Source organism: Ornithorhynchus anatinus, chromosome 1 (genome assembly GCF_004115215.2).
Source record: "Ornithorhynchus anatinus isolate Pmale09 chromosome 1, mOrnAna1.pri.v4, whole genome shotgun sequence".
Taxonomy (NCBI): Eukaryota; Metazoa; Chordata; class Mammalia; order Monotremata; family Ornithorhynchidae; genus Ornithorhynchus; species Ornithorhynchus anatinus.
In genome coordinates this window covers 165,155,694-165,182,501 of record NC_041728.1, presented here as the reverse complement: position 1 = coordinate 165,182,501, position 26,808 = coordinate 165,155,694, and the positions used below count along the sequence as shown (strand labels likewise).

Sequence of the window (26,808 nt, the reverse complement as noted above, 5' to 3'; positions counted from 1 at the left end):
AGGAGAAGTAGCCAATCACAAAAGAACTCGGACAAGTGTGTTTTCTTCAGTGACAAAAGAGACTCTTCAAGCAGGCCTTATCTGTTTTGGGTAAGAAGCAATCTCCTGTCCAAGCAGGCCTTATCTGTTTTGGGAAAGAAGCAATCTCCTGTCCCCCCGAATTTGGAATTTGCAGATGTGATATACATCCCGCCTGAAATGGGGGACCTCCTGAGACAAAAACAGAGTCATTTAGATCAAGAGCTGCTATGCTCAGAACGCTGTTTTTAACAATCCTCCCTTTTGAGCCCAGCACGGCCCAGACCCTGCGGAGATCACATGTCCCTCTTCGAGGTACAAAGGTCTTCCCGAGAAACGGCACCTATGGGAGCTGTAGGTCTTGTCCAAGCGCTGGGTGATCTCGAGAAGGTCTTCCCATGTGAGGGGTGCTCCTGACGGGTGCAACAGCACTGGGCGCAACAGCATTATCGATTGGGCTGCATTTTGGAAACACAGCTTTGGAAGATGAATGACACAGCAAACCAGGAAAAGGGCACATATAATAGGGAGGACAAAGGCAATTAGTCCACTGGTCAAATTTCCCAGCCAAGCAGGCATGTTCGAGAGTCCCAACCAATCCCACCAGGACCCAGAAGCGTAGTCGCGCTGGGAAGGCAGGCGACCCATTTAAGTTGTGATCTTCTGAACGTCAGTCTCTATGCGGCTAGACTCATCCCGGTAGAAACAACAGGACTGGTTTAGGACCACGCAGACCCCTCCCTGATTGGCGAGGAGTAGGTCTAAGGCCATTCGGTTCTGTAGGGCCACACGGGACAGGGAATTCACCTCCGACTGAAGGGCGGTGATGACGTTTTCTGTGTAGCTGGCTAACAGACAGAGCTCAGCAGAGAGATTGAAAAGGGAGCGAGAGAGACTTTCCATGCCCACAGTGGGGAAGAAGACCAAGAGCAAAGGCATGCCATCCATAAAAAGAGAGGTTTTGATGTACAGACAGTCCTGGCACAATAACCCCTAAGGCACAAATTCCAGGATTCTGAGTTAAATTGCTGAGGGTCCTGTGCTCCAAAGAGAATCGGGCAATTCTCCAAGTTGAGTGATCCTCGGGGAGTTTCTTGGTGCCTGGACTACCAGGACCTTAGCTGCATTGTCCTGTTTCATAGTCTACATGACGAGCAATCCCTCTGAGTTCGGTAAGGGGCTTAGAACTCCATCCGGGAATAAATTTATCAAAATAATTAGAAAATTTCCCTTGTTTAACAAAGGCGGTAGCCAGAGCCCTGACGTCCTGATCATTATCCAAATTCAACTGTACTAAAGTCTCAGCCGCTTCACTTAATCGATTAAAGAATTCATCTGAGGTCTCTATGTCCTTCTGCCTCAACCCATTAAAGGAATCCCAATCAGGAGGTTTTCTACCTATCTCCTGAATGGCGATTAATAGGGTCTGACGAGCCTGTGTAAGGCACTGCCGGTCTCCTTCTACATTCAAGTTCCAGTTAGGATCCGCAACTGGCCAGGCCACATGGGGCTGGCCTTCACCTTCTAATCTTATGGTCTGGGCGCGTATACGCTGCCTCTCATCTCTAGTAAAAAAAAAGTTCCAACAGCTCCTCTACATCTGCCCAGGTTGGAGAATGGGTCCTAAAGATGCCCAAAACTCGTCTATGGACCTCCGTAGGATTTTGGGCGAAGGGAGGAGTATTCTGTTGCCACAACAACAGTGTCTGGGGCTGGAATGGGATATGGGAAGGAAGGGAAGTAACCATTAACTGTCCACCTTCAACAGGGATCTGTTGATGAGATACTTGTACCGGGGCCGTGACTGCGGGAGGTGGATGCACTGGTGGGAGGTAGGACGGTGGGGAAGGGCTAAGTGAGGGGGCAATGGGCAACTGAGGATATAGTCCAGGTGGCTGAGGAGAACTGCACCCAAGAATAGACGTTTTAGGGGTGGCTAGTGCTTCTGGAACACTGGCAGGATTTTCTCTTGTTCCCGCCTCAGCCCATAAATACCAGTAACACATATCCCCGGCACGAGAGACACATAGGATCTCCCGGAGTCTTTTGAGAATTTGAGGATCAAACGAACCTCCTTCAGGCCAGATATAATGGCCGGTTTGATCTTGAAACTGGGTCCATACTTTATAATAATAATAATAATAATGTTGGTATTTGTTAAGCGCTTACTATGTGCCGAGCACTGTTCTAAGCGCTGGGGTAGACATAGGGGAATCAGGTTGTTCCACGTGGGGCTCACAGTCTTAATCCCCATTTTACAGATGAGGGAACTGAGGCACAGAGAAGTTAATTGACTTGCCCACAGTCACACAGCCGACAAGTGGCAGAGCTGGGATTCGAACTCATGAGCCCTGACTCCAAAGCCCGTGCTCTTTCCACTGAGCCACGCTGCTTTATGACACTGCAAGAATTTTTTTTCATCATTCCTTTTTGTACCGGAAGGACACCCTCGTCCCACAACTTCTGCAATTTAGTTAAACACTCCTTAGGCTTACTGTGACCTGGCCCCATACTGATCAACGGTCCCGCCTAAATGATTAGGATCCTGGGATGTCTCCCAGACCCTACCCTGGGACGTCTCCCAGACCCTGGGACGTCTCCCAGACCCTAGTGAAACGTCTTTCACTAGAAACCCTCCAACCCTACACCGGGAGGATAACCCTTTCCCTATTTCCGGGAAAGAAACATCGCTTACCCGCTCTCTGACGGGCGCTCCTAATTAAGCAGAACCAGGTCAAAGGAGGGAGGGAGGATCCGGGCCCTAAAAGCGGATCTCTTAGACTTACGATTGCGCGCTAGGTGGATTCACCATCCCCTCTCTGATCCATTCTGCATTGAAGTTGGTCACGGCACGAGGGTCCCTTTGCGGTTGCCAAGAAACTGTACTCGAAAAGGGAATGGAACTAAAAAGTAGTGAGGATTCGAACCCAAGGTGGTGACGCAAGCAAGGAGAGTAACACTCAGAGACAGTGTTGGATAGATCAGAAAAGGGTGGAAGGTGACCGAGTGCCCGTTCACCTCCGGAGAGGTACGAGTGACACAACGGCACCCCTCTCCTGTTTGGCTGTGCCTTTATTTGCAACGTATAGGAGAAGTAGCCAATCACAAAAGAACTTGGACAAGTGTGTTTTCTTCAATGACAAAAGAGACTCTTCAAGCAGGCCTTATCTGTTTTGAGTAAGAAGCAATCTCCTGTCCAAGCAGGCCTTATCTGTTTTGGGAAAGAAGCAATCTCCTGTCCCCCCCTCCCCCAATTTGGAATTTGCAGATGTGATATACATCCCACCTGAAATGGGGGACTTCCTGAGACAAAAACAGAGTCATTTAGATCAAGAGCTGCTATGCTCAGAATGCTGTTTTTAACAGTTCTCATAGATGGACAATTTTTTTTTTAATTTACTAGGTGAGGATATGTAAATACATTTATGCAGGATGGAAATTCACCTTTCATAGGCACATCGTCTGGGAAGCATTAAATCCCTAGAGTTTCCTGAACTCTGGATAAAAAAGGGTCTTGTTTAAGTCCAAATAGATTACCAGAGAACAAAATGAACCCAAATAAAGAGAAAATAGGATCTCTTTCAGGATCTGTTCCTTCTACTCCCTGCAAATGGCCACAGCGTTGTTTTTGGGGGTTGGTTAATGGTGTCACCTTTGACTCGTCTCTCGTTCACCCCACACATCCTATCCGTTACCAAGACCTGCCGGTTTCACCTTTACAGTATCGCCAAGATCCACCCTTTCCTCTCCACCCAGACGGCTACCTTACTGCTACGGGCTCTCGTTATATCCCGGCTAGACTACCGTGTCGGCCTTCTCTCCGATCTCCCTTCCTCCTCTCTCGCCCCGCTACGGTCTGTTCTTCACTCCACTGCCCAGTTCATCTTCCCGCAGAAACGCTCTGGGCATGTCACTCCCCTTCTTAAACACCTCCAGTGGTTGCCTATCAACCTCCGCTCCAAACAGAAACTCCTCACTCTAGGCTTCGAGGCTCTCCATCACCTCGCCCCTTCCTACCTCGCCTCCCTTCTCTCTTTCTACCGCCCACCCCGCACGCTCCGCTCCTCTGCCGCCCACCTCCACGCCGTCCCCCGGTCTCGCCTATCCGGCCGTCGACCCCCGGGCCACGTCCTCCTGCGGTCCCGGAATGCCCTCCCTCCTCACCTCCGCCAGGCTGATTCTCTTCCCCTCTTCAAAACCCTACTTAAAACTCACCTCCTCCAAGAGGCCTTCCCAGACTGAGCTCCCCTTCTCTCTCTACTCCCTCTACCGCCCCCCCCTTCACCTCTCCGCAGCTTAACCCTCTTTTCCCCCCATCTCCCTCTGCTTCTCCCCCTCTCCCTTCCCCTCCCCTCAGCACTTTACTCGTCCGCTCAACTGTATCTATTTACATTACCCTATTTATTTTGTTAATGAAATGTACATCGCCTCGATTCTATTTAGTTGCCATTGTTTTTACGAGATGTTCTTCCCCTAGACTCTATTTATTGCCATCGTTCTTGTCTGTCCATCTCCCCCCATTAGACCGTAAGCCCGTCAAACGGCAGGGACTGTCTCTGTTGCCGATTTGTTCATTCCAAGTGCTTAGTACAGTGCTCTGCACATAGTAAGTGCTCAATAAATACTATTGAATGAATGAATGAATATTTGTTAAGCACTCGCTATCTGCAAGGAACTGTACTAAGCACTAGGGTAGATACAAGCTTGTACTAATAAAAGTAATTGTCATAGTTGTTAAGCTCTTACTATGTGCTCACAGTCACTTAGACTGTGAGCCTGTTATTGGGAGGGATTGTCTCTATCTGTTGCCGAATTGTACATTCCAAGAGCTTAGTACAGCGCTCTGCACATAGTAAGCGCTCAATAAATATGATTGAATGAATGAATGTACCAGGCACTACTAAGCACTGGGCTGGATACAAGCAGAGCAGATTGGACTGAGTCCCTTTCCCACATGGGGCTCAGAGTCTTGATCCCCATTTTACAGATGAGGTAACTGAGGCCCAGAGAAGTGAAGTGACTTACCCAAGGTCACACAGAAAACTGATGGAACTAGGATTAAAATCCAGGTCCTTCTGATTCCTAGGCCCATGCTTTATTCACTAGAGCCTGCTGTTTCTCTTCTCAGGTTGGATACAGTCCTTATCCCACATGGGGCTCACAGTCTTAATCCCTAGTTTACAGATAAGGTAAATGAGGCACAGAGAATTTAAGTGACTCATCCAAGGTCACACAGCAGACAAGTAAATGTCAGACGCAGGTTTAAAATGGAGGTCCTCTGACTCCTAGACCCGGGCTCTTTCCACTAGGTCATGCTGCTTCTCACACTGCTGATCCAGGCACTGGTCATATGCCCTCTTGACTACTGCATCAACCTCTTTGCTGGTCTCCCCGCCCCTAGCCTCTTCCCTCTCCGGTCCATACTTCATTCTGCCACCATTTTTTAAAAACTCCCTTCCCCTTCCTACGCCTCAGACTCTCCCATTTTCAAAACCCTTCAGAAATCACGTCTCCTCCAGAAGGGTTTCACTAAGGTATCCCTACTCTCTCCAACCCATATATCCCAACTGCCACCTCAGCCCTTCAGTGCCACCCAAACACTTAAGTATTCTTAAATCCCAGATACATATTCATTCATTCAATCATATTTATTAAGAATTTATTGTGGTCAGAGCATTGTACTAAGCGCTTGGGAATCTACTCTATTTCCTCCTATATGAAACTTCGTTGTGTCCGTTTCACTGCTAAACTGTAAGATCCTTGAAGGCAGGGATAATAATGTAGTAATGTTGGTATTTGTTAAGTGCTTACTGCATGCAGAGCACTGTTCTAAGCGCTGGGGTAGATACAGGGGAATGAGGTTGTCCCACATGAGGCTCACAGTCTTTATCCCCAATTTACAGATGAGGGAACTGAGGTACAGAGAAGTGAAGTGACTTGCCCACAGTCACAGAGCTGACAAGGGGCAGTCAGAATTCAAACCCATGACCTCTGACTCCCAACCCCGGGCTCTTTCCACTGAGCCACGCTGCTTCTCTGGATCACATGGCTTAGTGGATGGAGCCCGGCCCTGGGAGTCAGAAGGACCTGGGTTCTAATTCCGGCTCCGCCACTTGTCTGCTGTGTGACCTTGGGTAAGTCAATTTACTTCTCTGTGCCTCAGTTCCTTCATCTGTAAAATGGGGATTGAGAATGTGAGCCCTACGTGGGATGGGGACCGTGTCCAACCCGATTTGCTTGTATCCACCCAGCACTTAGTACAGTGCCTGGCAACATACTAAGCACTTAACATAGAAGCAGAGAAGCAGCAAAGCCTAGTGGAAAGAGCACAGGCTTGGGAGTCAGAAGTCGTGGGTTCTAATCCCAGCTCTGCCACTTGTCTGCTGAGTGACCTTGGGCAAGCCATTTAACTACTCTGTGCCTCAGTTATCTGTAAAAATGGGGATTAAGACTGTGAGCTCCACGTGGGACAACCTGATTACCTTCCATCTACCCTGGAGCTTAGTACAGTGGTTGGCACATAGTAAGCACTTAATACCATAATTAATATTATTATTATAAACAAATACCATAATTATTTAATTCTATTGTTACTTTCTTAGTAACCTACTTACCAACCTATGCTTTATGTCTCTAGCTGGTTTTTCTCACCACAGACCCCTCGCTAACACCCTCCTTCCCAAAGGTCCTCCCCCTTCATATACAACAGACCACCATTCTCCCTATCTTCAAAGCTCTACTAAAATCACCTCCTCTGAGAAGCCTTCCCTGATTAACCCCCCCCCCCATTCCCCACCCTATACAGCCTCCCTTCTACGTTACTTATGCTTATACTCACCTCATTCCACAGCACTTTTGTATGTATCCTTATACTCCGCTACTTTCCCTCTCTGTAACTGATTTTAATGTCAGTGTCTCTCCCACTAGACTGCAACCTCGTTGAGGTACCTTGTATCTACCTACCAACCTTGTACCTACCAACTCTACTTGTTGTACTCTCCAGAGCAGTTAGTACAGTGCTTTGTACCCAGAAAGCACTCCATAAACACCACTGATAGATTAATGCAGTGCTCTGCACACAGAGCACTGTAAATTAGTGTGGCCTAGTGGGTAGAGCAAAGACCTGGGAGTCAGAAGGGCCTGGATTCTAGTCCCGGCTCTGCCACTTTTCTGCTGTGTGACCTTAAGCAAGTCACCTAACTTCTCTGTGCTTCAGTTCTCTCATCTGTACAATGTGGATTAAGACCGAGCCCCATGTGGGACAGGAACTGTGTCCAACCTGATGAACTAGAATCTACCGCAGAACTTAGAACAGTGTTTGGTATCTAGTAAGTGCTAAACAAATACCATCATTGTCATCGTCACCAGTAAGCATTCAATAAAGATAAGCGATTGACTAGTAAATAATAATAATAATTATGGCATTTGTTAAGAGCTTACTATGTGCCAAGCACTCTCCTAAGCTCTGGGGTAGATACAAGGTAATCAGGTTGGACACAGCCCCTGTCCCTCATGGGGCTCACAGTCTCAATCCCCATTTTACAGATCAGGTAACTGGAGCACAGAGAAGTTAAGTGACTTGCCCAAGGTCACACAGCAGATGAGTGGAGGAGCCGGAATTAGAACCCATGATCTCTGACTCCCAAATCCGTGCTCTTGCCACTAAGCCATGCTTCTTCTGGTTTAGTACAGCACTCTGCACACAGTAGGCACTCAATAAATATCATTGATGTATTACTACAGTCTCTGTGCACAATAAGGATTCAGTGAATACCATTGATTAATTGATCGATTAGTAATAATAATAATGGTATTTGTTAAGCACTTACTATGTGCCAAGCACTGTTCTAAGCACTGGGAGCTCTACATACATTAAGCACTCTGTAAGTACACTGACCACACTAGCTCAGTGCTCTGCACACAGTGGGGACTCAATAAGCATTGTGGATTGACTGAAGCATCCTTGTGCCACGGTGCAGACCAAATCACCCTTAGAGTAAAGGAAACCAGGAAGGGGTAGGAGGTTCAAGGGAACTGAATGAACCTCGCCTCCCTTTCTCCTTCTCTTTATGTGTGGTTTCCATGGGGATCTGGGCTTGGGCTGGAATACTGAGGATTTCTGAGGGGCCTACAAGCTGCTGGGGGGTGGGAGCGGGCTTGGAGCGGGCTTCCATCATAGAGCGGAATAGTCCCTCCCCCCGACATACACCCCCCCCCCCACAAAACACAAACACACACATACATAAATGACTTGTTCAAGGTCACACAACAAACAAGTGGCAGAGCTGGGATTCAAACCCTCTCTAAATGAAACTGGCTTCAGGAGAAGCAGCATGGCCTAATGGACAGAGCCCAGGCCTGGGAGTCAGAGGACCTGGGTTTTAATCCCAGCTCTGCCACTTGTCTGCTGTGTGATCTTGAACAAGTCACTTCACTTCTCTGTACCTCAGTTACCTCATCTGTAAAATGGAGATTCAAATTGTGAGTCTCATTTGGTACAGGACCTGTGTCCAATCTGATTAGCTTGCATCTATCCCAGTGCCTGATATGGTGTCTGGCACATAGTAAGCACTTAACAAGTACCATTTTTTAAAAAATGGACCATGTCCAATCTGATTAGCTTATATCTACCCCAGCACTTAGTACTGGCACATATTAAGCACTTAACAAATACCAAAAAAAAATTTTCAAAAAAGAGAGTGCCTTGGTTCCACTTGCAACAGATCGGTACATCCCAGGGTGACCTCAATGTTTGACCCTCTGAGAGGATATGAGGGATGGAGGAGTTGACTAAGGTTTCCTGGAACAGAACTGGCTGGAAAATAAAGATTTTTCCTGAAGACACAAGGGCAGGTCTGAGACCCTGGGCCTCTGGGGAGACCTTCTGATGAGTGAGAAGAGAGTCTGGAGGTCTGAAGGAGTCAGGGGGTCAGCATGGAAATGGAAATGGTTCACTCTGCGTAGCCCGGCTGCTAGATGATTCCTGGGCCAGGGTGGGGGCTGAGAGGGGCTGGGATTCAAGCTGAATACATCCTCCCGCCCCCATTTCCTTTCATCACTGACTCCGAGGCAGCCTCATTTCTCTTTCTAGGCCTCTGTTTCCCCTCCAAAGTGGGTAGTCACAGCCCCCTCCCCGGCTCTCAGCCACATCCAGGCCGAATCTGGATGGATCCAGTATGGTGGGGGAGTCATTTCGGTTTTTGAGCTGGAAAGGGGAGAAAGGAGTCATTTGAGTCAACCCTCTCCCTTCCTGCCAGTAATGGCCCCACCTTTTTACCGCAAACCCTGAAAGGGAAAGGAGCAGGTAGTGGCTGAGGCCCTCTCCCAACTGCCGGCAGAAAGAGGATAGGCAGGGCAGAGGGGTAGGCAATCGGAGCCACTTTCACCCACCAGACATTTGGGCCGAGGGCCGCGGCCTATTGTGTTCAGCCTCGGGATCGGATTCCCGAGGCCGTTAAGGAGCTGATTCAGTCTGACCCCTCAGCATCCCTCTCTGGTTCCTGCTTTTCCTACTCCAACCCAGACAGCACACTCCGCTCCTCTAACGCCAACCTACTCCCTGTACCTCAATCTCGTCTCTCTCAACGCCGACTCCTCGCCCACATCCTGCCTCTGGCCTGGAATTCTCTCTCCCTTCACATCCGACAGACGATCACTCTGCCCACCTTCAAAGCCTTGTTAAAATCACATCTCCTCCAAGAGGCCTTCCCCTCATTTCCTCTTCTCCCACTCCCTTCTACGTCACCCTCGTACTTAGATTTGCACCCTTTATTCACCCATCTCTCAGCCCCACAGTACTTATGTCTACATCTCTAATGCATTTATTTATATTAATGTCTGGGTCCCCATGTAGACTGTGAGCTCCTTGTGGGTTTACATTGTACTCTGTTATATTGGTCTCTTCCGAGTGCTTAGTACGGTGCTCGGCACATAGGAAGCACTCAGTAAATACGATTGACTGCTTTCACCTCTTGACCATGCCCACAGCTCATGCGCTGATCTAACTACAGGCCTAAGAGTCAAAAGGTGATGAGTTCTAATTCTGGCTCTGCCACAGTCTGCTGTGACCTTGGGCAAGTCACTTCAGTTCTCTTGGCCTCAGTTCCCTTGTCTGTTAAATGGGGATTGAGACTGTGAGCCCCATCTAGGACAGGGATTGTGCCCAATCCAAGTTGCTTGTAACAACCCCGGTGCTTAATGCAGCGCTTCACCCATAATAAGCACTTAAATGCCATCATCATTATTATACCATTAATAATAATAATAACAGGATCTAGAATATCAGCAGGGGGCAGGAAGAGCCAGATAGGGCTTATGGAGCGTGAAATCCAGGCCCAGGGGTCAGACACTCTCCCTACTGGCTCTCGACCTGGATCCTAGTAGCACCAGGCCGGCAAGAGTAGTGGTCATGGCAGCAAGGGATGTGAAACTCTATGTTAAGTGCTGGGAAAAGCACAGCAGAAGCATGACATGCTCCCTCCTCACAGAGAGCTTATGCTCTGATGGTGGAGAAAGACCTAAAAATATACAGATATGGAATAACTGGAATAAATTATCTGCGCAGTCTAAGAGCAAGGGAGAACAGGTCTTTTATCTCCATTATACAGATGAGGAAACTGAGACCCGGAGCAAATTCCAAAATTGTTATTATTAAGTGACTTGCCAAGGTCACACAAGCAGGCAAACCGCAGAACAAGGGTTAGAACCCAAGTCTTCTGATTCCCAGATTTGTACTTTTGTCACTAGGCTATGCCGCCTATGTTTGTTCATAAGTGCTGAGAAAGGATGCAAATTAATAAATGAATATGTGCTAGAGTAATATATCTCACTCGTTACGTGCTTACTACAAGCCAGACACTGTACTAAGCCCTGGAGTAGATACAAGCTAATCAGGTCGGCATAGTCCCGCATGGGGCTCACAGTCTTAATCCCCATTTTACAGATGAGGTAACTGAGGCACAGAGAAGTGAAGTGACTTGCTCAAGGTCACTCAGCGGCAGAGCCGGCATTGGAACCCGGTTCCTTCTGACTTCCAGGCCCAGGATCTAGCCACTGGGCCACGCTGCTCTTGGGTTGATAGGAGCCCACTCTTCAGATGTCTGCTGGAACAGAATGGTATTGCCACCTTGCACTGCGCTTGTGTGACTGAGGCCAGTCAGTCTGACAGTAGTATTTATTGAGCGCTTACTGTGTGCAGAACACAGACCAAGCACCAACCAGGATGAAGGCGTCAGGGGTCAGAGACAGCTGGGGCTCTCTGCTTAGGGGGGGATCTGGCCACAGCCCCCGCAAGTTGCCAAATTGTACATTCTAAGTGCTTAGTACAGTGCTCTGCACATAGTAAGCGCTCAATAAATACTACTGAATGAATGAAAGTTCTTGTGCTTTCCAGTAACAAGGAAGTCGTATGCTCACCTGGACATTCATTCATTAGAGAAGCAGCTTGGCTTAGTGGGAAGAGGCCGCGCTTGGGAGTCAGAGGTGGTGGGTTCTAATCCTGACTCCACCACTTGTCAGCTGTAAGACTTCGGGCAAGTCACTTCTCTGTGCCTCAGTTACCTCATCGGTAAAATGGGGATCAAGACTGTGAGCCCCAAGTGGGACAACCTGAAAACCTTGTAACTATCCCAGCGCTTAGAACAGTGCTTGGCACTTAGTAAGCGCTTAACAAATACCATAATTATTATTATTCTAATAGGCCTGTTGTTATTAACTGTTCAATAATTATTATTATTATTACAATTATGACATTTGTTAAACGCTTACCATGTTCCAAGCACTGTTCTAAGTGCTGTTCCCTCCCTGTCCCCTCCACCCCCCTGTCAAATTGTGGGGAGAAGCCCCTTACCTCAAAAGGGCATGTATTAAAACACCTGAAGACTTCTGCTTGTAGCATGACCGGCTAATCTGTCTCTATGTGTATGAGGCAAGACCACCCGACGCTTCCAATAAAACCAAGGAGGATGAGAAATGGGAGAGAGGGAGGGAAGGAGGAAGGGAGAGAAGCCTCTTTTGCCACCCTGTCTTTAATAAAACCTGCCTGCAATTGCTGAGCTTTTGCACTTGGAAAAAAAAATTCATTTTGGAGGCAGTTGCAGATGTTATTAGTACTGAGTTTCCAGCTCACAAAGATACAATTTTGTGAACAAAGGAATCCAGTAGGAATTCCAAAGCTGAGACTCCTGGGATGGGCAGGGAAGGGACCAGTAGCCAAGGAGCGAGGGCCAGAAGAACATAACCAGGGGACCTGGGCTCTCATCCCACCTCTGACACTTGCCAGCTGTGTGACCTTGAGCGAGTCACCTAACTTCTCTGGGTCTCAGTTTCCTCATCTATAAAATAAGAATGAAAGACCTCTTGTCCTTGTCCCCTTACAATGGGAGCCCCAGGTGGGCCAGGCATGGAGTCTGACCTGATTATGAGCCCGTTGTTGGGCAGGGATTGTGTTTATCTGTTGCTGAATTGTATATTCCAAGCCCTTAGTACAGTGCTTTGCACACAATAAGCGCTCAGTAAATACAATTGAATTAATTACCTTGTATCTACCCCAGTGCTTAGTAAAGGCCTTGGCACATAATAGGTATTTAACAAATATCATTTTTTTTAATTATTAGTGTATTAGTATTGCCTGCAGCAGGGGGAGGGAGAGCCTCTGCAGTATCCTCAGAGTAAACTCTTTCAGGTTTTCCCTTTCACTGCATTCCAGGGAGCCTAAGTCTCCAGTATTCCAAGCTGGGTTTTTGGTTTTTTGTTTTTTTAATCGATTTGTTAAGCACTTACTGGTTGGAGACAGTCCAGAAGCAGTGATACCTAATGAATAGAACAAGGGCCTGAGAGTCAGAAGGCCCAGGGTTCTAATCCCAGGTCCTCCACTTAGCTGTGTGACCTTGGGCAAGTCACTTCACATTTCTGTGCCTCAGTTTCCTTATCTGTAAAAATGGGGATTAAGAGTGTGAGCCTCATGTGGGACAGGGACTGTGTCCAACCTGATAAGTTTCTATCTACCCCCCTGCTTAGTACAGTGTCGGGCATGTAGTAAGCACTTAACAAACACCACAGTTATTATTATCATTATTATTGACTTGCCCAGGTCACCCAGCAGACAAGTGGTGGGGCCTGGATAATAATAAGGTTGGTATTTGTTAAGCGCTTAACTAGGTGCCAAGCACTGATCTAAGCACTGGGGTAGATACAAGTTAATCAGATTGTCCCAAGTGGGGCTCATAGTCTCAATCCCCATTTTACAGATGAGGTAACTGAGGCACAGAGAAGTTAAGTGGCTCGCCCAAGGTCACCCAGCAGACAAGTGGCGGAGCCGAGATTAGAACCCATGACCTCTGACTCCCAAGCCCGGGCTCTTGCCACTAAGCCACTCTGCGGACCCAGGTCCTCTGACTCCCAGGTCTGTGCTCTTCCTACTAGGCCACCTTGCTTCTCAGCGTGGCTCAGTGGAAAGAGCACAGGCTTTGGAGTCAGAGGTCATGGGTTTGAGTCCCGGCTCTGCCACTTGTCAGCTGTGTGACTGTGGGCAAGTCACTTAACTTCTCTGGGCCTCAGTCACCTCATCTGTAAAATGGAGATGAAGACTGTGAGCCCCACGTGGGACAACCTGATTCCCCTGTGTCTACCCCAGCACTTAGAACAGTTCTCTGCACATAGTAAGTGCTTAACAAATACCAACATCATTATTATTACTATTATTCTCAGACTTCAGGCTTAACCCAGTGCACCATTAAGGACCTTCAGGGAGGTGACTGAGGAAGCAGCCACATGTGGTCAGAAGTGGGAGAGAGAGGATGAGGAAACAAACAGGATCAAGAACCCAGACCCTTAATGTACAAAACACCACCAAGCCCCCATCCCATCCCGAGCTGGAATCAAACTATTGCCTGATAGAACTAATAGTTTCCCCTAGATGAAAGAACTGCGTCTCTTTTCCACATTTTTGCTCCACTGTTCCAAGAAGCCACGGCTTCTTTTCTTTGATTAAGAAATAAGTGCCCGATGCTTCATTCTGGTTTAGACTGTAAGCCCATCGATGGGCAGGGATTTTCTCTATCTGTTGCCGAATTGTACATTCCAAGCGCTTAATACAGTGCTCTGCACATAGTAAGCACTCAATAAATACTATTGAATGAATGAAAGAGTGAATGGCTCTGAGCCGGAAACCCGGGCTGGGAGAATTCTCGGCACCCTTGGACTGCAGGGATAGCAGACTGGAAGAGGCCTGAGAGGCAAAACACAGACTAGATTCATTCATTCATTTAATCGTATGTACTGAGCGCTTACTGTGTGCAGAGCATTGTACTAAGAGCTTGAAAAGTACATTACCGCAATAAAGAGAGACAATCCCTACCCACAACAGGCTTACAGTCTAGAGACTCCTCCGGGATCTAAGACTTTCCTCACCTCAGAATCCCTACACAAATAACAAAGCAGCAAATCCAGCCACTAGGATCAGTTTGCACCCATTCTTCAACATCCCCATCAAGGAGAAGCAGCATGGCTCAGTGGAAAGAGCACGGGCTTTGGGAGTGGGTTCGAATCCCGGCTCTGCCACTTGTCGGCTGTGTGACTGTGGGCGAGTCACTTAACTTCTCTGTGCCTCAGTTCCCTCATCTGTAAAATGGGGATTAAGACTGTGAGCCCCACGTGGGACAACCTGATTCCCCTATGTCTACCCCAGCGCTTAGAACAGTGCTCGGCACATAGTAAGCGTTTAACAAATACCAACATTATTATTATACCCTTTTCTGTCCCATTAAGAATGGGGCAGGAACTCTCTTTACCCTCAACAAATGCCCAGCTTGTAGTGGGTCGATCAATCAGTCAATCACTGGTATTTATGAAGTGCTTATTATGTGCAGAGCACTGTACAAAGTGCTTGAGAGAGTATAATAAGGGAAGCAGCATGGGCTTTGGAGTCAGAGGTCATGGGTTCCAATCCCCCTCTGCCACTTGTCAGCTTTAACAAATCAGGATTTGTTAGTCAGGATTAAGACTGTGAGCCCCACGTGGGACAACCTGATTCCCCTGTGTCTACCCCAGCGCTTAGAACAGTGCTCTGCACATAGTAAGCGCTTAACAAATACCAACATTATTATTACAGCTGTAAACTGTAAGATGAGCCACATGGCATCGTGGATAGAAGATAGAGCCCAGGCCTGGGAGTCTGAAGTCATGAATTCTAATCCCAGTTCCACTGCCTGTCTGCTGTGTGGCCTTAGGCAAGCCACTTCACTTCTCTGTGCCTCAGTTACCTCATCTGTGAAGTGGGGATTGAGACTGTGACTGTCCAACCCGATTTGCTTGTATCCATTCTAGCAGTAGTCCCTGGAGCACATAGTAAGCGCTTTGCAAATACCAGAATTACTATGGGCAGGGAATATGCCAGCTAATTCAGTTGTATTATAATAATAATAATAATAATGTTGGTATTTGTTAAGCGCTTACTATGTGCAGAGCACTGTTCTAAGCGCTGGGGTAGATAAAGGGTATCAGGTTGTCCCATGTGAGGCTCACAGTTAATCCCCATTTTACAGATGAGGTAACTGAGGCACAGAGAAATGAAGTGACTTGCCCACAGTCACACAGCTGCCAAGTGGCAGAGCCGGGGATTCGAACCCATGACATCTGACTTCCAAGCCCGGGCTCTTTCCACTGAGCCATGCTGATGAGCTTATAGTCTGGAGATGGCTTACAGTGGGTCCTTGTTCATTTTCCCTGTGGCTTGGTGTGTATGGTGGGGGAGGTGAGGGAGAGGGAGTGTTACCCCAGAGTGACCGTGACCTATTCTTGTGGGATGCTCTTCTTTTTCACCGCTCTTGAATATGTTCGTTTTGCCCATCAGACCAGGGACTTCCCAGCCTTCCACATTGGATTGTGAGCCTGCATAATAACAATAACGATAGTATTTGCTAAGTGCTTACTGTATGTCAAGCACTAGTCTAAGCTCTGAGGTAGATCCAAGATAATCAGGTTGGACATAGTCCCTGTCCCACATGGGGCTCACAGTCTTAATCCCCATTTCGTGAGAAGCAGCGTGGCTCAGTGGAAAGAGCCCAGGCTTGGGAGTCGAAGGTCGTGGGTTCAAATTCCGGATCCTCCACTCGTCAGCTGTGTGCCTGTGGGCAAGTCTCTTAACTTCTCTGAGGCTCAGTTACCTCATCTGTAAAATGGGGATTAAGACTGTGAGCCTCACATGGGACAACCTGATTATCCTGGATCTGGGGATTAGTGTGGGCTAATGGATAGAACACGGGCCTGGGAGTCAGAAGGATCTGGGTACTAATCCCAGCTCCGCCAATTGTCTGCTGTGTGATCTTGGGCAAGTGACTTGACTTCTCTGGGCCTCAATTACCTCATTTTCAAAATGGAGATTTAATACCTGTTCTCCCTCCTATTTAAACTGTGAGCCTCAAGTGGGACCTGATAGGAGAAGCAGTGTGGCTTAGTGGAAAGAGACTGGGCTTGGGAGTCAGAGGTCATGGGTTCTAATCCTGACTCCACCACTTGTCTGCTGGGTGACCTTGGGCAAGCCCTTTAACTTCTCTGTGCCTCAGTTAACTCATGTGTAAAATGGGGATTAAGACTGGGAGCCCCAATCTACCCCATTGCTTAGAACAGTGCTTGGCACATAGTAAGCACTTAACAAACACGATCATTATTATTATTATTATATCTATCCCAGTGCTTAGAACAATACTTGGCACATAGTAAGTGCTTAACAAATGCCATAATTATCATCGTTATTATTATTACTACTCTATAGTCTTGCGATTCCTATGCCAAGCCCGAGATTGGAGCCATTGCCTCCACCAAAGGACAAAAGCCACTGCAAATTCGCTCTCTCCCACCTTTCCCACTTCTCTCCCCAAATGATTCCCGGGTTCTTCTCCCTGGTCCTTCTTCATTCCACCTTGCCCCCTCCTACCTCACCTTGTTATTCTCCTACTATGACACAGCCTGCACACTTCACTCCGCTAATTCTAACTTTCTCACTGTCCCTCAAACTTATCCATCTTGCCTCCGACCTCTCGCCCACATCCTGCCTCTGGCCTGGAAAACCCTCCCTCCTCAAATCCGAAAGACAATTACTCTCGTACTCTTCAGAGTCTTATTGAGGGCACATCTCCAAGAGTCCTTCCCTGACTGAGACCTCCTCTCCTCCCACTCTCTTCTGCGTCGCCCTGACTTGCTCCCTTTATACATGCCCCGACTCAGCCCGGCAGCACTTATGTACACATCGGTAATTTATTTATATCAATGTCTATCGCCCCACCCTCTAGACTGTAAGCTTGTTGTGGACAGAGAATGTATGTTTTTATTTCTGTTTGTATTCTCCCAAGCACTCGGTACAGTGCTCTGAACACAGTAAGCGCTCAGTACTGACTGACTCTTCCAAATCTTCGGAGGGGAAAACTGGCTTCTTCATTTGTCGGTCCACCTACTCCCATCATCTCATTTCTCCATTCCCGTTCTGTAAAATTACATTCTTAATGAGGATATTAATAACCTGGCTGAATAGCATAATCATGAGTCATGGGCGTGTTGTGAAGGGCAATCAGTGTCCACAAAGCGCTTTGCAAATATGGAGCAGCACAATAAGAATGACAAGGAATCACAAGAGCCAAGAACCTGAAGTCAACAGAGCACCACCTGATAGCCATTTTCTGGGAGTGGGAGAGCAGGAGACAGGGGAAAGAGAAAGGAAAACACAGTGGGATGGGAAATGAGGGAAAAAAACAGAATATGATGGGAAAAGAAGGATGAAAATGGAATGTGATGGGAAAACAGGGAGGAAAATGGAATGCAATGGGAAAAGAGGGAGGAAAACAGAGTGCAATGGGAAATGTGGGAGGAAAATAAAAGGGAATGGGGAAAAGTGGGAGGAAAACAGAATGGGATGCAAGCTAATTTTTCTGATATAATATTGGGAGAGCCCTCTACACACAACAGGCATTCAATAAATTCTCTTTTGTTATTGATGACAATGATCAATTACGATGGTGATGGATGATGTTGATAATGATAGGGTTTTTTTTAAGGAGTGAGGAGAGGCAAGAGGGAAGAGATCAGCAGTTTCCTGGTCATGTGTTTTCACTCAGGTCAGCCAATCAGGATTATTGCACATTTACTGTGGGCAGAACATTGTACTAAGCGCTTGGGAGAGTACAATATACCAGTAATAATGATGGTATTTGTTAAACATTTACTATGTGCCAGGCACTGTACTAAGCGCTGAGGTGGATACAAGCAAATCAGGTTGGACACAGTCCATGTCCCACATGGGGCTCACAGTCTTAATAGCCATTTTACAGATGAGATAACTGAGGCACAGGGTAGTTGTGACTTTCCCGAGGCCACACAGTAGACAAGAGGAGAAGCCAGGATTAGAACCCACAACCTTCTAACGCCCAGGCCCTTGCTCTATCCACTACACCATGCTGCTTCCCAATAAACAGACATTCCCTGCCCACAACGAGTTTACATCTAGAGGACTGGTTTGCAGATGGTTTCAAAAACTTTCTGCCAGCAACAAGGTTCACCAGTCTCTGCATTGTCTCCCACGTGGAAACTGAACACACAATCAATCAATCAATGGTATTTATTTCGCATTTACCTTGAGCAGAGCACAATACTAAGTGCTTGGGAAAGTACAGTACTATTCTGGCCTGGAAAACCTCCCTCCTCAAGTCCTCCAGACAATCACACTCCTCCCATTCAAAGTCCTACTGAAGACTCACCTCCTCCAGGAGGCCTTCCCAGACTAAGCCCCCATTTTCCTCTGCTCCTCCTACCTTCCCCATCGCCCTGACTCACTCCCTTTGCTCTACCCACTCCCACAGCACTTGTGTATATATGTACACATTTATAATTCTATTTAAAGTAATGTGTATATATCCATAATTCTATTTATTTATATCTCTGCTATTGATGCTTGTTTACTTGTTTTGATGCCTTTCACCCCCCTTCTAGACTGTGAGCCCATCGTGGGCAGGGATTGTCTCTACTTCTTGCTGTATTGTACTTTCCAACTGCTTAGTACAGTGCCCTGCACACAGTAAGCGCTTAATAAATACGATTGAATGAACAGAGTTGGTTCAGTGTCCATAAAGCGCTTTGCAAATATGGAGCAGCACGATAAGAATGACAAGGAATCACAAGAGCCGAGAACCAGAAATCAAGAGCACCGCCTGATAGCCATTCTCTGGGAGTGGGAGAAAATGTGACCATAACGTGAAAAGCGGTGTTGCGTAGTGGAAAGAGCACAAGCCTTGAAGTCAGAGGAGTTGGGGATGGGTATACATGGAGAATTGAGGGGGACCCAGTGAGGGACCCCCACAGTTTTCAGGTTGGACACAATCCCTGTCCCACAAGTGGCCTCCGTCTTAATCCCCATTTTACAGATGAGGTAACTGAGGCCAAGAGAAGTGAAGTGATTTGCCCAAGACCACACAGGAGATACATGGTGGAGCCAAGAACAGAACGCAGATTCTTCTGACTCCCGGGCCCATGGTCTAGTCACTATGCTACAGCGTTTCCATTGCAGAGTCTGTCAGATGTTCCCCGTCAGATAGAGGGAAAAGGAAACTGTTAGCGCAAGTGTGTAATGCTGTAGCGCGGCCTGGTAGAGAAACCACGGACCTGGGATCAAGACACTGGATTCTAATTCCAAATAATAATAATAATTGTGGAATTTGTTAAACACTTATTATGTGCCAGGCACTGTACTAAGCACTGGGGTGGATACAAGCAAATTGGGTTGGACACAGTCCCTGTCCTGTATAAAGCTCAGTCTTAAATCTCATTTTCTAGATGAGGTAGCGGAGGCACAGAGAAGGGAACTGACTTGCCCAAGGCCACCCAGCAGAAAAGTAGTGTAGCTGGGATTAGAACCCATGACCTTCTAAGTCCAGATGCGCCATGTGACTGCTCTATGACCTTGGACAAGTCATGTCACTTCTCTGTATCCCAGTTTTCTCATCTGTGAAATGGGAATAAAATCCCTATTCTCCCTCCCACTTAGACTGTTAGCCCCATATGGGACAGGGACAGATTGTCTTGTTTCTATGCCAGTGCTTGGCACATAGTAAACGCTTAACAAATTCCCCAATCATACTCTCCAGAGAACTATTTGAGAAGCAGCATAGCCTAGTGGACAGTTCACCAGCCTGGGAGTCAGAAGGACTTGGGTTCTAATCCTGGCCCCGCCACTTGTCTGCTGGGTGACCTTGGGAAAGTCACTTCACTTCTCTGGGCCTCAGTTCCCTCATCTGTAAAATGGGGGTTAAGACTGGGAGCTCCATGAGGGACAGGGACTGTGTCCAACCTGATTAGCTGGAACCTACCCCAGCATTTAGAACAGTGCTTGGCACATATAAGCGCTTAACAAATATCATAATCCAGGTTGAGAATAGTCTGCATTTTAAGGGAACCAAAATGAGTAACTTTGGAGTGACGACTGCCTGAGCAGGTGAGGGGACTTCAGCCTGGAAGGATTCTGGGGTGCACTTCCAGGACAGTGAGGTCACGTGACTTGGTGGCAAGAGTCCGGGCTTGGAAGTCAGAGGTTGTGGGTTCTAATCCCGGCTCCCGCACTTGTCAGCTGTGTGACTCTGGCCAAGCCACTTAACTTCTCTGTGCCTCAATTACCTCATCTGTAAAATGGGGATTAAGACTGTGAGCCCCACATGGGACAACCTGATTACCTTGTATCTACCCCAGTGCTTAGACGAGTGCTTGCACATAGTAAGCTCTTAACAAATACCATCATTATTACTTGCCTCTCAGTTCCTCCAAATCACGACCTTTCCTCTCTTCCTTCAAGAATGCCTCCAGGAAAGCATGGTTTAGTGGCTAGAGCAAGGGCCGAGGAGTGAGGAGGACCTGAGTTCTAATCCCGGCTCTGCCACTTGCCTGCTGTGTGATCCGATCCATTACCAAGACCTACCGGTCTCACCTTTACAATATCGCCAAGATCTGCCCTTTCCTCTCCACCCAAATGGCTACCTTAGTGCTACGGGCTCTCGTTATATCCCGGCTAGACGACTGTGTCAGCCTTCTCTCCGATCTCCCTTCCTCCTCTCTCGCCCCGCTCCAGTCTATTCTTCACTCCGCTGCCCGGCTCATCTTCCTGCAAAAACGTTCTGGGCATGTCACTCCCCTTCTTAAAAACCTCCAGTGGTTGCCTATCGACCTCCGTTCAAAACAAAAACTCCTCACTCTAGACTTCAAGGCTCTCCATCACCTTGCCCCCTCCTACCTCTCTTCCCTTCTCGCTTTCCACCGCCCACCCCGCACGCTCCGCTTCTCCGCCGCCCACCTCCTCACCATCCCTCGGTCTTGCCCATCCAGCCGTCGACCCCCGGGCCACGTCCTCCCGCGGTCCCGGAACGCCCTCCCTCCTCACCTCCGCCAAACTGATTCTCTTTGCCTCTTCAAAACCCTACTTAAAGCTCACCTCCTCCATGAGGCCTTCCCAGACTAAGCTCCCCCCTTTTTCCCTCTGCTCCCTCTACTCCCCCCTTCACCTCTCCGCAGCTAAACCCTCTTCTCCCCTTTCCCTCTCCTCCTCCCCCCTCCCATCCCACCCCCCTGCAGTGTACTCGTCCGCTCAACTGTATATATCTTCATCACCCTATTTATTTTGTTTATTTTGTTTAATGAGATGTACATCACCCTGATTCTATTTATTTGCCATTGTTTTTATGAGATGTTCTTGCCCTCGACTCTATTTTTGCCATTGTTCTTGTCTGCCTGTCTCCCCCGATTAGACTGTAAACCTGTCAAAGGGCAGGGACTGTGAATATCTGTTGCCGATTTGTACATTCCAAGCGCTTATGCTCTGCACATAGTAAGCACTCAATAAATACTATTGAATGAATGAATGAATGAATGAATGAATGAATGAATGAGTGAATCTTGGTCCACTCACTTCACTTCTCTATGCCCCAGTCACCTCATCTGTAAAATGGAGAGTAAGACTATGAGTTCCATGTGGGACACATGAATGACTTGTATCTACACCAGAGCTTAGTATACTGCCTGCTAGATACTAAGTGCTCTGCACAAAGTAAGCGCTAAATAGGGAAGCAGCTTGGCTCTGGGGAAAGAGCCCGGGCTTGGGAGTCAGGACTCCCTCCGCCACTTGTCTGCTGCGTGAGCTTGGGCAAATCACTTCACTTCTCTGTGCCTCAGCTACCTCATCTGTAAAATGGGGATGAAGACTGTGAGCCCCACGTGGGACAACCTGATTACCCTATATCTACCCCCGTGCTTACAACAGTGCATGTCACATAGTAAGTGCTTAACAAATACCATAATCATTATTATTATTAATAAATACGATTGAATGATTGAATGAAAGTGCTTAACAAATACCATAAAAGAAAAGGAAAACTAACCTTCCTCAGAGGGTGGTCACCAATGATTTCCCCCTCCCCCATCTTCCCAATCACCAGTTCATCAGTTACCTCAGGACTGGTAGATTGGTCTGTTATGGACACAATAAGGCACTGTTACGTTCCTATGGTTACAGACACTGGGCTGGGGAAACTTGAGCATCTTTCCACAGTCCCTTTTCTTTAAATCCATTATATGTTCCAGGAATTCACCATTCACACTTGAAACCTTTTCCTTTCCTTTTTCCTCTCCTTTAATTAAAATGAGGGGAGAATTTGGCTTTGGATCACTTTGGTCAATATGCTCAATATAGCATTAATTGAGGGCCCACTGTGTGCAGAGCACTGTTCTAAGAGCTTGGGAGAGAGTAAGAATCAGAAGGGACAATCGCTGTCTTCAAAAAGCTCCCAGACCAGCCGGTCAGAAAGCTCACCTCCTCCAGGAGGGCTTCCCAGACTGAGCCCCCCTTTTCCTCTGCTCCTCACCTACCCACCACCCCGACTCCCTCCCTCGGCTCTACCCCCCACCCTGTCCCACAGCACTTGTGTATATGTGTACATATTTATCATTCTATTTATTTTCTTAATGACATGTATATATCAGTAATTCTATTTATTTATATTGATGCTATTGATGCCTGTCTACTTGTTTTGTTTTGTTGTCTGTCTCCCCCTTCTAGACTTCAGTCCGTTGTTGGGTAGGGATTGTCTCTGTTGCCGAATTGTACTTTCCAAGGGCTTAATAAAGTGCTCGGCACATAGTAAGCGCTCAATAAATGCAATTGAATGAATAAATGGCAGATAGAGATAGAAACTATGCCCTCAAGTGCTAATTTCCTTCCTTCTTGTTGTCTTGCAGTTGGGAAGACATCTCTGATCACACGGTTCATGTATGACAGCTTCGACAACACTTACCAGGTGAGTTCACCTCTCCCTCTACCTCCTCCCTTCCCCTCTTTAACAGCTGCAGCTAATTTGGATGAGCAGTTGCCAACAGCAACACTCATTTGTTCGATCGCATTTATTGAGCGCTTACTGTGTTCAAAGCACTGTACTAAGCACTTAGTACTTTTTGCTAATACCCTCCTCTGCATATGGCTTTGAAGGGGGGGATGGGTTTAATTTAGGATCTGGCAGACCAATCCTTTGGGGCTTCTAAACCATAAAGAGTCCACTCGACTGTAAGCTCGTTGTGAGCAGGGAATGTGTCAGTTATATTGTTATCTTGTACTCTCCCAAGCTCTAGGTATATTGCTCAGTAAATGCTCATTAAATATGATTGACTGACTGATGACGGGCTGATTAATCCTCATTTTATAAATGAGGTAACTGAAGCATAGAGAAGCGATGTGACTTGCCCAGGGTCATTCAGCAGACAAGTGGTAGAGCCAGGAACAGGCTCTAAGAAGGTGGCAGAGTAAGCAGGATTATTAATTATTATGTTGGTTTTTTGCCCCATTTTACAGATGAGGTAACTGAGGCACAGAGAAGTTAAGTGACTTGCCCAAGGTCACACAGCTGACAAGTGGCAAACTTTGAAGCAGCATAGCTTAGTGGATACAGCACAGCTCTGGAAATCAGAAGGATCTGGGTTTTAATCCTGTTCTAATTCGAATTTCCACCTACACCCACTCTGTTGGGGAACTCATTCACTCCCATGGCTTCACCTACCACCATTATGCAGATGATACCCAAATCTACATCTCCAGCCCTGAGCTCTCTCCCCCTCTGGGTTCTCACATTTCTTCTTGCCTTCAAGACATTGCTACTTGGATGTTCCCCCGTCACCTCAAGCTTAACGTGTCCAAAACAGAACTCCTCATCTTCCCACCTAAACCCTGTCCTCCCCCTGACTTTCCCATAACCTTGGCATTATCCTTGATTCCTCTCTCTCTTTCAACTCACATATTTAATCCATCACTAAATCCTGTTGGTCCCACTTTCAGAGCATCACTAAAATCTGCCCTTTCCTCTCCATTCACACTTTTACCACATTAATACAATTACTCATCCTATCCCACCTGGATTATCGCATCATCCTTCTTTATGACCTCTCAGACTCTACTTCTCCCCAGTCCAGTCCATACATCAATGGGCTCTCTGGATTATTTTTCTACAGAAACACTCAGGACATGTCATCCCACTCCTCAAAAAAACTCCAGTGGTTGCCCTTCCACCTCTGCATCATAAAAAAACTGCTCATGATTGGCTTTAAAACACTCTATCACCTTGACCCCTCCTACCTCACCTTACTACTCTCCTAATACAACCCAGGCCGCACACTTCACTCCTCTAACACCAACCCTCTCACTGTGCCTCAATCTCGCCTATCTCACCGCCGACCCCTGGCCCACGTTCTGCCTTTGGCCTAGAACGCCCTCCTCCCTCAAATCCCTCAATTACTCTTCCCCGCCTCAAAGCCTTATTGAAGGCACATCTTCTCCAAGAGGTCTTCCCTGACTAAACTCCCCTTTTCCCTTCTCCCAATCCCTTCTACATTCATTCAATAGTATTTATTGAGCAATTACTATGTGCAGAGCACTGTACTAAGCGCTTGGAATGTACAAATCCGCAACAGAGACAGTCCCTGCCTATTGACGGGCTTACATTCTACATCACCCTGACCTGCTCCTTTTGCTCTTTCCCCCCTCCCTGCCCCACAGCACTTATGCACATATCTATAATTCATTTATTTATATTAATATCTGTCTCCCCACCTCTAGACTGCGAACTCGTTGTGGGCAGGGAATGTGTCTGTTTATTGTTGTACTGTACCTTCCAAGCGATTAGCACATTGCTCTGCAGATTGAATGAATGAATGAATTACCTTCTATCTACCCCAGCGTTTAGAACAGTGCCTGGTTCATAGTAAGTGCTTAACAAATACCATTAAAAAAACAACAACTGGCCAAGCACTCTGGTGGATGGGAGTGATTTCTCCAGACATTTTTGCTGCAGCCCAATAGATTTCCCCTGCTGGTAGACATAATTAGAAAGTGAGGCCTCTGACTCAGATTCTGAACAAACTCACTCTGGTAGTAATGAATTCTCCCAGGGCCCCAAAAAGACAAAAGGGACTTTTCTTTCCTTCATGATTTGATGGCTTACAAGCCGACAAAGAAATTGTTCTCTTGCTTCAAAGATAAACAAGATCACCCTGAGGTCATTAAGATGAATAGAATATGTAGGCTCTCCTGCCCAGCCTCTTTTCTCTGACATGAGCAAGCTCCTACTCCAGTCATTCAGTGTTATGTATTGAGTGCTTCCTGTGTGCAGTCCACTGTAGTAAGGGCTTAGGAGGGTGCAGTACGATGGAGTTGATAGATGCCACCCCTGCCCACAAGGATTTGTCAGCGTGTTTGGTGTTCTGTACCTTCTGTGGGCATTTTAGGATGAAGAGTCTGGGGTGACTCCTGGGGTAGGAGATTTGGCTAAGACACGAGCTATGGTTTAGAGGGTAGAGCAGGGGCCTGGGAGTCAGAAGGACCTGGGTTCTAATCCACTCATTTGTTGTGTGATTTTAGTTAAATCACTTCCCTTTGCCTCAGTTATCTCATCTGTAAAATGGGGATGAAGACTTTAAGCCCCATATGGGATGGGGATTGCGTCCAACCTGGTTAGCTTGCATCTACCCCAGCGCTTAGAACTGTGCTTGGCACATAGTAAGTACTTAAGTACTAAACACTTGGGAGAAGAAAATATAAACAGTTGGTTTGACCCATACCCTGCCCACAAGCAGCTTACAGTCTAGAAGGGAAATAGAAGGGCACCACCCCTCGGATAGTACTTTCTGCCCTTCTGGGTCTTTGAGCCTTCAGTTCTGCACACAGTAAGCACTCAATCAAAAGCATTGATGGATTGATTGACTGATTGATTGGTTGAAGGCGGGTTTTAACAGTTTGGTAGCTCAGGATTGTTTCTCCAGCTCATACTTCCTGTGGCCTCCAATGGCACCGCTATCACTCCCCGCTCTCCCCTCCCGCTGCCCACCGCCCGCTCTCTGCTTCTGCTGTGCCCATCTCCCTGGGCAGGTCCCCAACAGCAACAGCAGCTGCGGAAACACAAACTATCAAGCTCCCTCACCTTGTCTCCAGATGGCAACGGCGCTTGGCTCTTATCTTCTTCCCAGCAATCTCTGCTTTCTCACCCTGTGCTCCAGAAGCCTGCAGTGGCCAGATTCTCCCAGAGCTCCAAATAGGCCGGTGGGAGGGGCCGGTCCCTCAAACTGGAGCTGGAGGGGTGAGGCAGGACAAGAAAATGAAGGATAATAATAATAATTAATAATTGTGGCATTTGTTACGCACTTACGATATGTCAGGAACTGTACAAAGTGCTGGGGTAGCTTCAAACAATTCGGGTTGGACAGAGTCCATATCCCACATGGGGC

At 47.3% G+C, this 26,808-nt stretch overlaps 1 protein-coding gene and 1 long non-coding RNA gene across 3 annotated transcripts in view; one reads left to right on the top strand and one right to left on the bottom strand.

Annotated features, from left to right (window-relative positions):
- Window positions 1-26,808, top strand: part of RAB6B (RAB6B, member RAS oncogene family) — a 159,828-nt gene that overhangs the window by 93,061 nt on the left and 39,959 nt on the right. The window contains exon 2 of the mRNA XM_029068914.2: window positions 23,281-23,339. Coding sequence (XP_028924747.1) covers window positions 23,281-23,339 — 59 coding nt within the window. The remainder of the gene's footprint in view (window positions 1-23,280; window positions 23,340-26,808) is intronic.
- LOC114813219 lies at window positions 186-26,651 on the bottom strand. 2 transcript variants are annotated; one of them, XR_003760889.2, is made up of 3 exons: window positions 26,505-26,651; window positions 2,805-2,898; window positions 186-495 (listed from the first exon to the last, which is right to left on the bottom strand). It is a non-coding gene; the product is annotated as an uncharacterized LOC114813219 (long non-coding RNA). The 2 variants fall into 2 exon arrangements; XR_003760892.2 differs by having other exon boundaries at window positions 186-476.